General features: G+C 40.8%; 1 protein-coding gene across 1 annotated transcript in view; it reads right to left on the reverse strand.

The window, feature by feature from the left end:
* TBCD (tubulin folding cofactor D) overlaps positions 1-13,782 on the reverse strand; it is a gene marked incomplete at its 5' end in the record, with an annotated part of 241,622 nt that overhangs the window by 201,891 nt on the left and 25,949 nt on the right. Inside the window, 4 exon segments of the mRNA XM_034789910.1 lie at positions 1,324-1,398; positions 1,881-1,941; positions 7,985-8,118; positions 11,292-11,424. Of these exon segments, the coding sequence (XP_034645801.1) occupies positions 1,324-1,398; positions 1,881-1,941; positions 7,985-8,118; positions 11,292-11,424 (403 nt within the window).

Here is a 13,782-nt window from a genome sequence, read left to right on the forward strand (position 1 = left end):
CAGACCAATGCTCAAACCACTGAGCTATCCCTCCCCAACTTTGAACTACTGCTGTTTCATTCTTAGACATTTCTTTATTTAAATACTCCCATTATAAGAAATTCTTACATATGTTTTATTTAGGTTACAAATGATAATCTGCAAGCCAACATCTGACACACAGTTACTACACTCCTTAAATTGTTCCTGGGCATGCTAGAGGCTACATACAAGAAAAAAAACACATCTAAGGCGGAACATTTAATACTGACTAGATGCTTGCAAAGTTGCCAACACTGAGTAACAAAAGGTAGGTATGGATCCTGTATGCAATATGCTTATATAGTTTTTAGCAAGACAACCATGACCATACACTTCCACATCAAGAAGCCAAGCATTACTTCTGAACGTTTAACTCTAGGACAAGTAACCTGCAAACCAAACGTACATGTACTCCTCAGCTTTTCTGCTGATTTTAAACACAATAGGCAACTTTAAATGGGAAGAAAAGGGTTTCATAGCAATTTAGTTTTCACATATGCAACAATTCTGCTATTACATGTACAAGAAAACATTCCATCTTTCTTTTTATACTTTTGAATCAATTTTGCGGTGTTCAGGGGGGAGGGATAGCTAAACCCAGGGTTGTGAGTTCAGTCCTTGAGGGGGCCACTTAGGGATCTGGGGCAAAATCAGTACTTGGTCCTGCTAGTGAAGGCAGGGGGCTGGACTCGATCTTTCAAGGTCCCTTCCAGTTCTAGGAGATAGGATATCTCCATTAATTAATTAATTAAAACTACATCAGTACTAGCTAGAGCCACAAACAGTGTAGGAGGACACTGTTCAAACTTTCCCACACTGCTCTGCCAATACACCTCACCCCTAACCTGAAACATGCCACATTGCAAATCATAGCTGTATGTAGAAATATTCACTAAATACCTAGGATAGGAAAGACCACCAAGTTCAATTTCGCATATAGCATATCACAACTTGAACACAGATCTGTCATGAAAAAGTTAGTGCACTAATCCAAATCACCACCTAACCACCACAAAATTCTATTCTATTCTTTCTATGAGACCCTAACAATGAGGTCCAAACTTGCATGGACGTTAAAGTTCCAAAAATACTTTTCACACATGTAGGTGTTTGCCCCATGCCCTTGGCCAAAATTCAAATTCTCCTTATCGTTTTATATGTGCTCTGGGCCAGGTGCCTGCCTGAATGTTGCCCTCCCACTCCAGAAATGGCCACATGGCAGCTGTAAAATTATGTACACAGCACAGGAGCATATTGAGATCCAAGGATGCAAGCCATTGCACAAATACAAAATAGCATTACCTAAAGCAGTCCAACAGAGACCCAACCACATCATCAGCTAACTCTTTTGGAAGCCTTCCAGTTATTCTACCAATCCTGCAAAAAAAGAGAAGAAAAGCGATTTGTTGTATAATTACAGTAATTTAAGATACAAGTTTACACTAAGATAACAGGATTCAAACTACAGATGACACAATGCATTGTTTCAATGGTATCGCACTAGGACACAAATGTCAGGCTACAAAATAACGTGCCTAACAAAGAAATGAGATTTTCAAATGGAAAAGAAGAAAACGTGGACTAGCCAACTGGGGAAAAAACACTATTGCAAAAAAGCCCCAAGTAAAATCCTTTCACATCATTCCAATCTCAACCCTAGTTACAATTTCCTAGTTCGCTGCCCCACTTCCACCTCCATCCAAGAACACTAGCAGATATGGGCTCCATGTCATCACTTGTGCTACAACCATCATAAGTAACTAATAACACCGAGAAAACAACATGCAATTATTCCACCCTGGGAAACATTCAGCTATTATGTTAATCTATTAGTTTTAAATTAAATAGAAGAAACCTACCCTTTTGCAGCAGACCATCTGACAATGGTGTCGTTGTCTTTCAATCCGATCAGCAATTGTTCTGTAGAGAGTATTATTTTAAACAAAGCAGATTACTCTAAGTTCTTTAGAACAATTCTCCTACAATGTTCAAAACTCATTTTCCTATTATCAAAACCAGCTCTTAATTTAAACCAAAACATTTGTATCCATACTACTTGTGTTTGTGACAGGAATGAAATTTGAAGATACAAAAATCAAATAGGTGATACAAGTGCTTTCTGAATAGATGGTAGCTCTGTAATTTAGCACAAACACTAAGGATATATCTACATTGCACTCAGGATGTGTGACTGCAGCATGTGCAGCCATCCTGAGATATCCAAGCTAGCTAGATCAAAGCTAACAATACCAGTGAAGCCCAGGCAGCAAAGGCTAGCTCTTGAGTACATACCCAGGATGGAGTCCCAGGCAGGCTGGTACAGCCCCATCAGCTAGCCCATGATACCACACAGTGTCACTAGTATTGCTACCCAAGCTAGATAGTTCAAAGATAGCTTGGGAAATGTCTACAGGTGCTTCAGCCATAGCTCTGCTTGCAGGGCACACTTAACCCTATGTCTGCTTTTACATATCTTGGCTGAGGCCCTGAGACAAAGGTGAAAGGGGCGGGGGGGGGAAAGAACAGGCACTCAGATGGAAGGCTACAGTGTCCTGCCAGAGAGCCTACAAATCAGTCAGCACCAGACAGACACACTCTCCAGCACTAGCCAGAGAAGAATATGGCCAAATGACTCAGGGAATACAATGAATCTGCACATCTCTCTTGCCTATACTGTCTAGGCTATTACAGAACCCAGACCATAATTTAAAGCAGCTCCCGCTGTGCAATCTCCCAAAGTGGGGAATCAGTGGTGCTGCCACCTGTCTTCTTACGCAATTAATTGTCCCCGGGATGCAGGGGACTAGGCTGGGGCAATGTTTACAGAACTGTTACTTATCCTACCGTAACTGTGGTTCTCTGTGATGTTGTTGTAGTCAACATGGATCCCATTATAGGCACACATGCACCTCAATTGTGCAAATTCAAAAACATTTTAATAGCTGGGAGCTCTGGATCTCAAACGCAATATTCCTGTGCTCCCACTGAAAGCAAAAAGGGTAGGGTGGCTGCAACCCTCTGTCAGTTGCCTTGCAATTCAAAGACCCTAGCTGCTGAGGACTCCTAAAAGCTTCAATAGCAGCAAGCAGTCAATTATTTTCAGTATCCAGTCCTCTGTTGCATCTAGATCATGTTGGACTGCCCATATAGAGAACCTTTTCCATTTTGGTTAATAGGTCTCTCTCATAAATTGCTTTCTGCTCTGCACGAGAATTTCCTGAACTTGTCAGGAGCAGTCTCTGTGAGTAGTGCTGAACCAGCCAACATCCAAGCCCTCAGATTTAATCACTGTAGGTCCAGGTACAGTATCTGACCATGATTCTGGGATATTATATTCAGACAGGTTGGGACATTGGAAGGAGGGAAGGGAAGCCGATCACAGCAGATTGAGATCTACAATAAGTCTGACAGCCAAAACTGCCTTGGTCAATAAGGTGTGGCCTTGTCCCATCTGTCCTTTGGATATCACCCTGGAGTTCAGGGGGGTCTGTGGAAAGGGATATAGGACATCTTGAATCCACTGTACCAGAAAGGAGTTTGGCAATGAGCCCAGGCTCATGCCTTCTCTGGAGCAAAAGGTCCGGCATTTGGTATTGTCTTTCATGGTGAAAAGGTCTATACTGGGAGTCCCCCAATGAGCCAGTATCAGCTCTATGATGGACTTCCACAGTTAACCATTCATGGTTGATTGCTGCATGTCTGCTCAAAAAGTCTGCCAGGATGTTGCTGACTCATGGAAGGTGCATAGCCAATGGTGTTATCCCAGGGTGATGACTCCCCATCCACAGGATTGCTTCCTGCTTATATACATAATGCACAGTAGGCTTTTGCCAACTGAGAGTCTATCACAGTCCCTATTGACTCATCTGACTGTGATGGGGACAGAGATGATTTCTTGTAGTTCACAACAAGGGACCGCTGGACAAACAAGAGGACGACATACTCTAGGGCTATCTCTGTCTCCTGCAGAGACCTGCCTCTGACCAGCCAATCGTCTACGTACAGGTAGACATGGATGCCCTGTTTCCTTAAGCATACTGCTACCACCTCTAACCATTTCATGAAGAATCTGAGTGCTATTGAGAGTCTAAATGGCAGTATCTTGTACTGGTAATAGTTGGGCCTCACTGTGAATCTTAAGTACTTCCTCTGGATTGGGTAGGATGGCTATATGGAAGTACACGCCACACACGTCAAGAGCCACAAACCAGTCCTGAACTTGAAGAGATGGGGTAATGGAGGCAAGCATTACCATCCTGAACCTGAGGTGGGTTATGTATTTGTTGAGTCTCCCCAGGACAAAAATATTCTGAAGAAGAAAGGGTAAGAAAATAGCAGAAACAGAAGCCTCTTCCCTTATATTCAGGTGGTAGCTCTTCTAGGCTCCTTGCCAAAGCAACAAGGCCACTTCTACTTATGGTAGACTCTCGTGAGAAGGGCCTCTGAAGAGGGAAGGGAAAGAATGGAGGGTAGTAAGGAATTAAATTGGATAGGGTAGCCATGGACAATGATGTATGTCTGAAGGTATAGCGGACCATACCCAGCAGAATAGGATGAGGTGGCTTCCGACGGTTACATGCTTGGAACTAGTTCTGATGCGGTTCCTGACAGTCCCATCAAATTTGTTGATGTGATGCTAGCACCATGTGCCAGAGGAGGAAGGAGGAAGATCCCTGCTATTTCTGAGCTTTTTCTTGGAAGGATAATCAAGCATGTGTGACATGCCTGGTTCCTCTCTATCATCCATGGTTACTGTTGACAGTTTTCAGTAAGGGGGCTGGGTATGGTTTCCCAAGGAGCACAGCATAGCTTTGGAGTTCAAGGAATGCAGAGTTTTGTGTGTTTACTAAACAACTCCTTCCCTTCAAAGGGTAGATCTTCTATCATGGCTTGCACCTCCTTGGGAATGCCTGAAATGTGAAGCCACAAGGGCTCTCACATCATTACCGCCCTCGTCATGGATGTCATCAGTGTAACTGAACAACCTGAGAATCTTTTTAGATAACTGACATCTCTATTTCTAGATTGTCTTTTATTCTCATAAGCAGATCTTGGAACATCTTAAACTAGTTCAGCATCAGTATCAGTGCTGGGGCTACTACCTCATCTGGTAACAAGGACAACAAATCTTTGGAAGGTGAAGTAGGACTGTGTTGCTCCTCTGGTCCCATGTCTGGTATTTCCTGGCATTTTTCATGGCCCAGCGACAGTGGTCTGGCCAGGGACGTCACCAGGCAGCACAACCTCCTCCTCCAGATGCGGATGCTCCTGGAAGTATGTGAAGGAGGACCCCATGTGGCAGATTTTTGTTATTAATTTGCTTGAGGCATTAGGTGATTAGGCTGAGGCCGCAGGATTGTTAGGGAAGGAGATGAAGGAGCACACCAAGGGTCTAAGTTTTAAAGCTTTATTAATAAAATTACAGCGGTGAGTGCGGGGGCTCCCCACGTCACTCAAAAGGAAGGAAGAAAGCGTTAGTGTCCGTGCCCTAACCCACTTTCATACTCACACATAGACAATCCAAGGCTGGCCAAGCCTGGGTGTAATGTAAGAAAAAGAGGGGGAAGGGTGGACGAGAGTTCTGTCCTGTGCACAGGCCATCCAGGGTCCACTGGTGATCTTCGATTTGCTTTAGCTCTAGAGAGGGTTTTAAGTCCTGGGGTCTTTTGGGGGTGTTTCATTCAGGGACCTCTGTCCCCTGTGCTCTTTGTACCAGTTCAGATCGGCTTTTTGTGGCCTTCTTAGCATTCCCAAAACACAACCATTTTATGTCCCTAAAGCTGGTTTTCCCCCCTTACTGGCCTTCACCATCTCCCTATCTTTTTGCAATCCCCTGCAATCTAGTTCAGCTTGCCTTTTTTTTTTTTTTTTTTTTAAGAACACAATTGGCTGGGGTTAAATAAGCTCCAAGTGCAGCTGCAAGCTTCTTAGCTGCATAAAATCTATTCAAGCGCAGTAACCTCAAACTAAAGCCAGTGTCTTATCTTCAAACTAAGCTAAGGCATCACGTTAACCCACTCTTCTTCCTTCCTCCCACTGCGGCCTCTTGCAACCTGCAAAAAAAAATTTCCTTCTCCACATTCACACCTTTAACCCTTCCCTAAATGCCTTGTAATGCTTGCAACAGCATTAGCAACATACAATGCTAATTTTCCTCCCCAGGGGACCCCGTAAGGGAGGGGGCCACTGGGTTGTAACACCCACTGAGTCCAATTGGACTATGGTGATATTCCAAAAGGGTACAGCTGGCTTGTGTGATGGTTGCCAATCCAATACCAGTTCCAGAGGGATTGCAGTAGGGCCTTATAGGGAGAACTGCCTTGTCTATCCATGGTCTCACCTGCTGACTTCAGGGGAGAGGGCTCCCTGCTCAAGGAAGGCAAGAAAGTATGTCCCAGTGACAAGAAGGAAGAATAGATTTCCTCTAAGGGCAGCACTGATACATATGGCACTCCTGGTATCAGGTCCACAGTGTACCAGTAGTTGTCTTGGTGCCAGGGTAATTTCTGACAGTCTCAGAACGACATGCAAGAGACTCCAATGACATGCACATTGGTACCATTAGCAACTGCCAATTAAGATGACGCAGATGATTGCAGTCATCTGGATCAGAGGAGACGGAATCATGGTAAACTTCATGGGTGCCATGATAGTAGATGGCACCTTCTCAATAACCCTGGATTCACTGAGGGGCTCAGTGAGTTTTTCCCACAGAGGCTTTATGTGATCTTTCTCGATTGGAAGGCATTGAGTTCCATTTAGAGTTTCTGTCCTTATGCTCAGAGAGATTTCTCTCCATGTTAGACTTCAGTACTGGCCCCAGGCCTTTTTTCATTTCCAGGATTTTCTCTGTGCTAGCCTTGGGTGTCACTCGTCTGCTGGAGGGGGTGTTTGCAGACATTGTTTTCTCCAGTACCTGACTTCTTCAGTTCAAAGAAACCTTCACTGACTGTGCCAGTAAGTGAAGCTTCAGTTGAGCATTCTGTGACTTTCAAGTCCTAGAAGAAAATGATCAGCATCCTAGGGCATCTTTGTGGTATACAAGTCTCATCCAAGCAGAACAGGCATGTGCTATACTCATCTGTTTGCAGAATTAGCCCATCAGAGGAAGTGCAAGGTTTGAAGCCTAAAGACTTTGAGTACACCAGGAGTGATTGAGCTGCCTTGTACAGGGAGTCATAACTGTCCCACCTTTTATGTCCTTGTACAGGAGCACAAGGTGATACAGGGAGCATGCACAGGCTCAGACATGGCTATTCAAAAGACTCCAATTGTGTGAGAGGCTTATAAGCACCTAAAATGAGATCTACGCTGACACATACTCAAAGCAGAAGTACTGGTACTTTTTAAACAACAGACATTTTTAAACAAAATTTGGTATTTTGAGTGGCTTGTTACATTGCCCAGTGCTGTGAACCCTTTATTGCTGTTAATGCCTAGATATTTATAAAATACCAATCAATGAACTGAGAACTAAGTTTATGACCATACCCTATATGCTAGGATTCCTAGGTACAATAAGCTGTCCCATTGGTGCTACCACAGCTTCAAATGTCAATCATCAGACCTACCACACCTTTAAGTTTATTTGAACACAATTTGGACCTTTTTTAAAAACATAATAATATAATTCATCCTGTCCCACTCCAAAAGCAGAAAGATCTGAATCATGTTAGTGGATAAGATTGGGAAAGTGTGTTTCAAAGTAAAATAATTGTTTTTTCCTACATGGGAGTTTTTCATTTTTGTTTGTGGGAAAAGTGACAATCTGAAAACCATGACATAGTTTTACAAAATATGGTAAACCCTGTCCAATTATATACAGACACATTATGTTATAATTTTCTCCATTACTTTACCAGCAGTTTGTGTAACCATAATTCCTTCTTAATCCCAACCCAGGTTGTTGCCAGTTGTAATGCCTGCTGGCTAAACAAAATATTTCTATTTGGATCCAACACACCTATAACATTCTCAACCTCTCCTGGAATGTCATATTCCTCTTCATCATCAGCAGCAATTACTAGGTTCTGCGCAACTGGAACATGGGCAGAAAACTGCAGATTGGCAGCCAAAGATCTGCAACCACGTTGATACCTGTACAAGAAACAAAGTTTATTTGCAATTTTTTGTCTAAGTTTGTGCCTACTAAGTTGATCCTGGAACACAGCATAAGCCATCCTCAAAACCTTCTCCCAGTGTAGTACATTTTCACTGTAGTATTTTTTATCTACTGTGGAAAAACACTGTTCTAGTACGCAAAGAACACCATATGTATGTTCATATAATAGCACTTGTGTTCTAACAGCTCACAGCATAAGGTACTATCAGATTTCACGAGCAAAACAGATGCACTTTGAAAGACCTCCTTAAACACCTAATTCCCTCAGAAAATATGCTGGAGATTCAGTAGGTAGCATCCTTCCTTCTACAGCTATATACACTATGAGCTTGGAGTGTGATTCCCAATTTGCATACATGTATCAGCGGTAGCTCAGTGAGAACTAGCACAAGTATAAACAGCAGCGTAGCCACGGTACCATAGGCAGTAGCAGAAAAGCTTAGCAATGTTGATTGCTGAATACATATCCACAGGTCGGGAAGGATTTGTATTCAGCACAGCTAAGCCGTGTCACCGCTGCCCATGCTACCACAGGTATACTACTATTTACACCCACAATAACTTAAGAACTTGTATGCTAGCTGGGAATCACAGCCCTAGCTCATAGTGTAGGCATAGCTTAAGATAACAAGAAATCAATACTCCAGCACAGTATCAGGAAGCACTGTGCTACTGAAGGTATCATCTTTTGGACAAGATGTAAGTATCAGGTTAAGTGTGGTAATTATTTTCCATCTTCAAATTCTAATTACTCCTCAAATCCCTGCTTCTCTCTCAGCATATACTATTCCCCATCTGGGCCCTGTACTCCTCCACAACTGTCATCAGCTATTTCTCCAAATCCCTGAAATGAAACTATATATACACAACCTCCTTCACCTCTTTCCACTTCCATGCCAACTTAAATACACTTGTATATTTAAAAAAAAATTAACATGCAAAGACTAGAGAATTTGAGAGTTTATAATTTCTCTCCTTTTCTCCTCCATTTACTTTTTAACTCAGACATTTATCTCAGCTATACTACGAGTCTCTTGGAGAAAGGGACCATATCTTTTTTGTTGCCTATTAACCACCGTGTACACCCATAGTGTAGGATAATTGAGTCATAGAAAGAACAAACAATAATTAAAATTAAGATCCCATGTCACCTATAGCAACAGCAAGATAGTTAACTCCAGCATCCTGGAAAAATTACAAGCTGAATGACTACTTTCTGCCTCAAATTCCCCATCTCAATTCACATGGACGTCGTGTTTATCAGCACTTCCTGCACTAAATTGCTGTGCACTATAAAACAACTGCAAAATACTACCTCAGAGATAGCTGTAACTCAGCAGCAAGTGAAGTGATTCCTATACAAGTTTTGTCTATCAGTTTACATTTATTAAGTGATCAAAGTTTCTTTGGTAGGAAAGTCACTCAACAAATGCAAATCATTATTATAAAAGACCTAAAGAGACTAAGTATAGTTAAAGTTGAATTCCAAATTCAATTCTAATCTTTGTCACTTGCTCACAACTTTCTGAAACAAGTTTCTTTTGGGCAGTAATTTTCCATGCTTGGTCTTAGCTGTAATGCAACTTCACTTTTTCAAGCATATACACATACTTTTCTTATTTAAATGAGAAATTTTATAGTCCAATATCTCAAATAACTGAAGCTTCAAAACTTGGCTTGTTTTGTATTCCATGGTGCTTGAAAATCATGCCAAATGTGAGAAAAAGGTATAGAACTGTAGAAATGTATATTAGAACTTTTCCATTTTAGTCACTGCATTTTATTACTATGAAAGATTAATTAGATAGAAATTAGCCATGGTAAGAGCTAAACTGTAATATTAAATAATGAAGTTATCAAAGGCCAATATGATTACACACACTACATGACTGACAATTTAACTTTTTGTACACTCAGACATATACAACATAACAATTACAGATGATATTATTCTTCACGAGAGCTAGGTTTGTAATTTATGTACACAAAACAAAGTAAATAATGCTACAACATCTGACACATCCATGTTTAAAATGAAAAAAAAATACGGATAAGTTCTGCACTTACATGCAAATTCCCTGCTCTCATCAAACTCGAAGAGTGTGGTGAGCAGGCAATTTTTGACCCTTATCATTGAAAGCAAACTCTTAAGATGGTAAAAGGGAAAGACACAAGAAAGGGAATTTGATTAACTGAAAGATTACAAAATATATTAGAGACTAAAATAAATCTGAATATAAACAGTTTTCCACTAGTGCCAAGACTGAAATGGTTCAATTCTAAAAAAAACCTTAATAAAAGACAATTTACTCAAAGCCACTACTACCACCATTTGTGCAACTTAGAGAAAACACAATATGCAATGAAGTGAAAGTATTCAGCTTGATAAACAAGTATATGTTTCTGGCAGGCAGGAGGGAACATTCTACAACTAAAAAGAATTTCCTAAGCCTAGGGACTTTCTCAAAGGTGAAAGATACAATCCAAAATGATAAAAATAGCTGACAAGGGAGCCTGCAATTTTAAAATATCAGTGCGAGAAATCTGAAAAAGGGTCTGCCCTATGGCAATAAATAAAATCAGGCACTAGAGGAAAGGTGACAATAGAATTTGACTAAACTATGTCAGTTTATGAATAGTTTTTTTTTCCCCAAATGGGCATTACACTTGATCAGAGAGTAAAAATTCTGTAATACAGTATTGGGTGTAACTTTTATAGTACATTGAACTAAATCAAACTTGGTGATGAGGTCATTACATTTCCATCTTTGCAACAGGTTAGAAAAAGTTCTCCACTGTATATGAATATGTTTATGCTTGTGCCCTTTTTTTGTTACATATAGTACGTCACAGGACTTTAATTTACACTGAAATCTGCTATATAATTGCTAAGTTAAATATGGAACACATTACTCCAGGCACTGACAAGAAGTTATTCACAGTGCAACAAAGAAAAAAATCTACTGTATTCAAGTAACTTTGATGAAGGATATCTAACTGAACATTTAAACTAGACAATCTTGTAACCAAATGAATATGTACAGTTTTATTACTCATCCACTGTATAAGTAAATCTGAATCACAAAATCCAATACTGTTGTTTAAAGGACTAATGCATGTAAGTTTACTCTACTTCTTTTAAACTAACCTCCACTTTGCCACCTTTGGTTTTAGAAATGTCAATCCAAGTCGTTGAACAAGTTTCACCCCTAGTTTACGAAGAAGCGTCTGGTTACTTTCTGACAGCTTGCAATTATCAAGGCATTCAAGTACAGTAGCAGCTGTAAAAGAGAAAGGAAATGTGATGAACAAAAATGCTTCTGTTAATAAAGTTCAATCTTATTTAAAATGTCTATATCTAATCCATCTACCTTACAGTCTTATATTGCTACCCATCAATATCCTGAAACAACAAATGTTTAATACATAAGCATAATTATAATTAAGAGAAGGTGGTCTAATGGTTTGAGCAACAGAATCTGAAACCAGGAACTCCAAGTTCTAAAACCTGGTTCCATCACTAACTCACTTTGGTTTTAGAGGAGGAAAAATGTTTTTTTGGTTAAGGGCCAGGACTGCACTTACGAGATTTAAGTTATATGCCTGGCTGCACCACCGATTTCCTATTTGACTTTAAGCAGGTCACTTAACCTCTCTGTGGCTCACGTGCCTCATTTGCAAAAGAAAAGGATCATGCCCATCTCCCAGGAGAGTCAGGTAGCAAAATTCATGAATATTTGTGCTTTGAGATCCTCATCTTACAGTGTTATTGAAGTGCAAATAACTTATTATTACTATTTAACCACACTGCAACAGTTTCCCCATTGATAAAATGGGGGTAACATTACTTACGTACCTCACAGGGATGTCATGAAGGATTCATTTTAAAAACGTATGTTAAGAGCTTTGAACATGAAAAGCGTGAAATATTATGATGAGTGATCTGAGAACAGGACAGAGTCAGGAATTCTAATCCTGGCTCCAACACAGCCTCTCTCTCTGTCCTTGAGCAAGTCATCTGTTTTCCCGATATATAAATTGGAGAGAATACCTACCTACCTCTCCTCCAGGAGAGTTTTGTGAGGATTAATGTTTGTAAAGCACTTTGAACATGACAAGTTTTTTTTTTCTCTCTCTCTCTCTCTATATATATATATATACACATACATACATATACACATACACACACACACACACACACACACACGACCAAAAAAGGTGGAAAAAAAAAATAAAAAAAAATTATTTGGGGGGAGGGATAGCTCAGTGGTTTGAGCATTGGCCTGCTAAACCCAGGGTTGTGAGTTCAATCCTTGAGGGGGCCACTTGGGAATCTGGGGCAAAATCAGTACTTGGTCCTGCTAGTGAAGGCAGGGGGCTGGACTCGATGACCTTTCAAGGTCCCTTCCAGTTCTAGGAGATGGGATATCTCCATTATTTTTTTTTTTTTTTAAGTATTGTTACAAGGTTTATCTTTAATCACTGACATACAGTACATTCATGTATCACAAGTTTCAAAACCTGGTGGAAAGTGAGAGCTGAGGGAGACTCTTGTCATAAATGAGTAACTCAAAACTCTCTCAGTATAAAGTTGTAGTATTAAAGGTACTCGAGATGGAGACTCCATTTTTTAATACAAATAAAAACAAAGCGTTTTATATTTGAAACCTGAAATGATTCCTGAATGCTTTGATGTATGACCCATGCAGTTATCATGGAGGGGGATAGCTCAGTGGTTTGAGCATTGGCCTGCTAAACCCAGGTGGTGAGTTCAATCCTTGAGGGGGCCACTTAGGGATCTGGGGCAAAATCAGTACTTGTTCCTGCTAGTGAAGGCAGGGGGCAGGACTCAATGACCATTCAGGGTCCCTTCCAGTTCTATGAGATAGGTATATCCCCATATATTTTTTTATTTTATTCTTAATAGGTCTGTCAAACGATTAAAAAAATTAATCACAAGATTGAAAAAACAGTTGTGATTAAATCACAGTTTTAAACATACTGTTAAACAATAATAGAAAGCCATTTACTGAAATATTTTGGGTTCTGGGGATGAGCTGTCTCTTTAAGCAGAGCACTCAGGAGCCTGAACATTTTAGAGCCGGGCAGCACTCACTCCTGAGCCAGCAGCAACAACAGACAGGTTTCCCATACCCCGACCCCAACTCAGCAGCGACCTTGGGCGGGGGGAGGAGGACACCCTGACATCAGCCCTCCTGCCCCCCATCCCACTCAGCACAGCAGACAGGCTCCCGGTCCAGAATAGCTTGGCCGGGGAAGCTCCATGTGGGGGGGAAGAGAGTAGGGGGAGAGGAGGCGGTGGGAGCAGCAGTGGAGCAAGGCAGCAGGAAGAGGGGCACTCCTGTCCCAGAGGCACACAGGAGTGCCTCCCTGAGAATGATGCCCTGGTGTGCAATTAATGCTTGTTAAAAAAAAAAAAAAAAAAAAAAAACATTAATTAGTTTTGAGTTAATCGCTTGCATTAACTGATTAATTGACAGCCCTAATTCTTACAGAATGTGCTACAAGTGTAAAGATTTAAACATTACACTGGCCTAAGTGTTCTGCAACTAGAACAGTATAAAAGTGATTTAAAAAAAAAAAAAAAAAAAAAAAAAAAAAAAAGATACTAATCCCTT

The sequence above is a fragment of the Trachemys scripta genome, chromosome 14 (assembly GCF_013100865.1).
Source record: "Trachemys scripta elegans isolate TJP31775 chromosome 14, CAS_Tse_1.0, whole genome shotgun sequence".
NCBI lineage: Eukaryota > Metazoa > Chordata > Testudines > Emydidae > Trachemys > Trachemys scripta.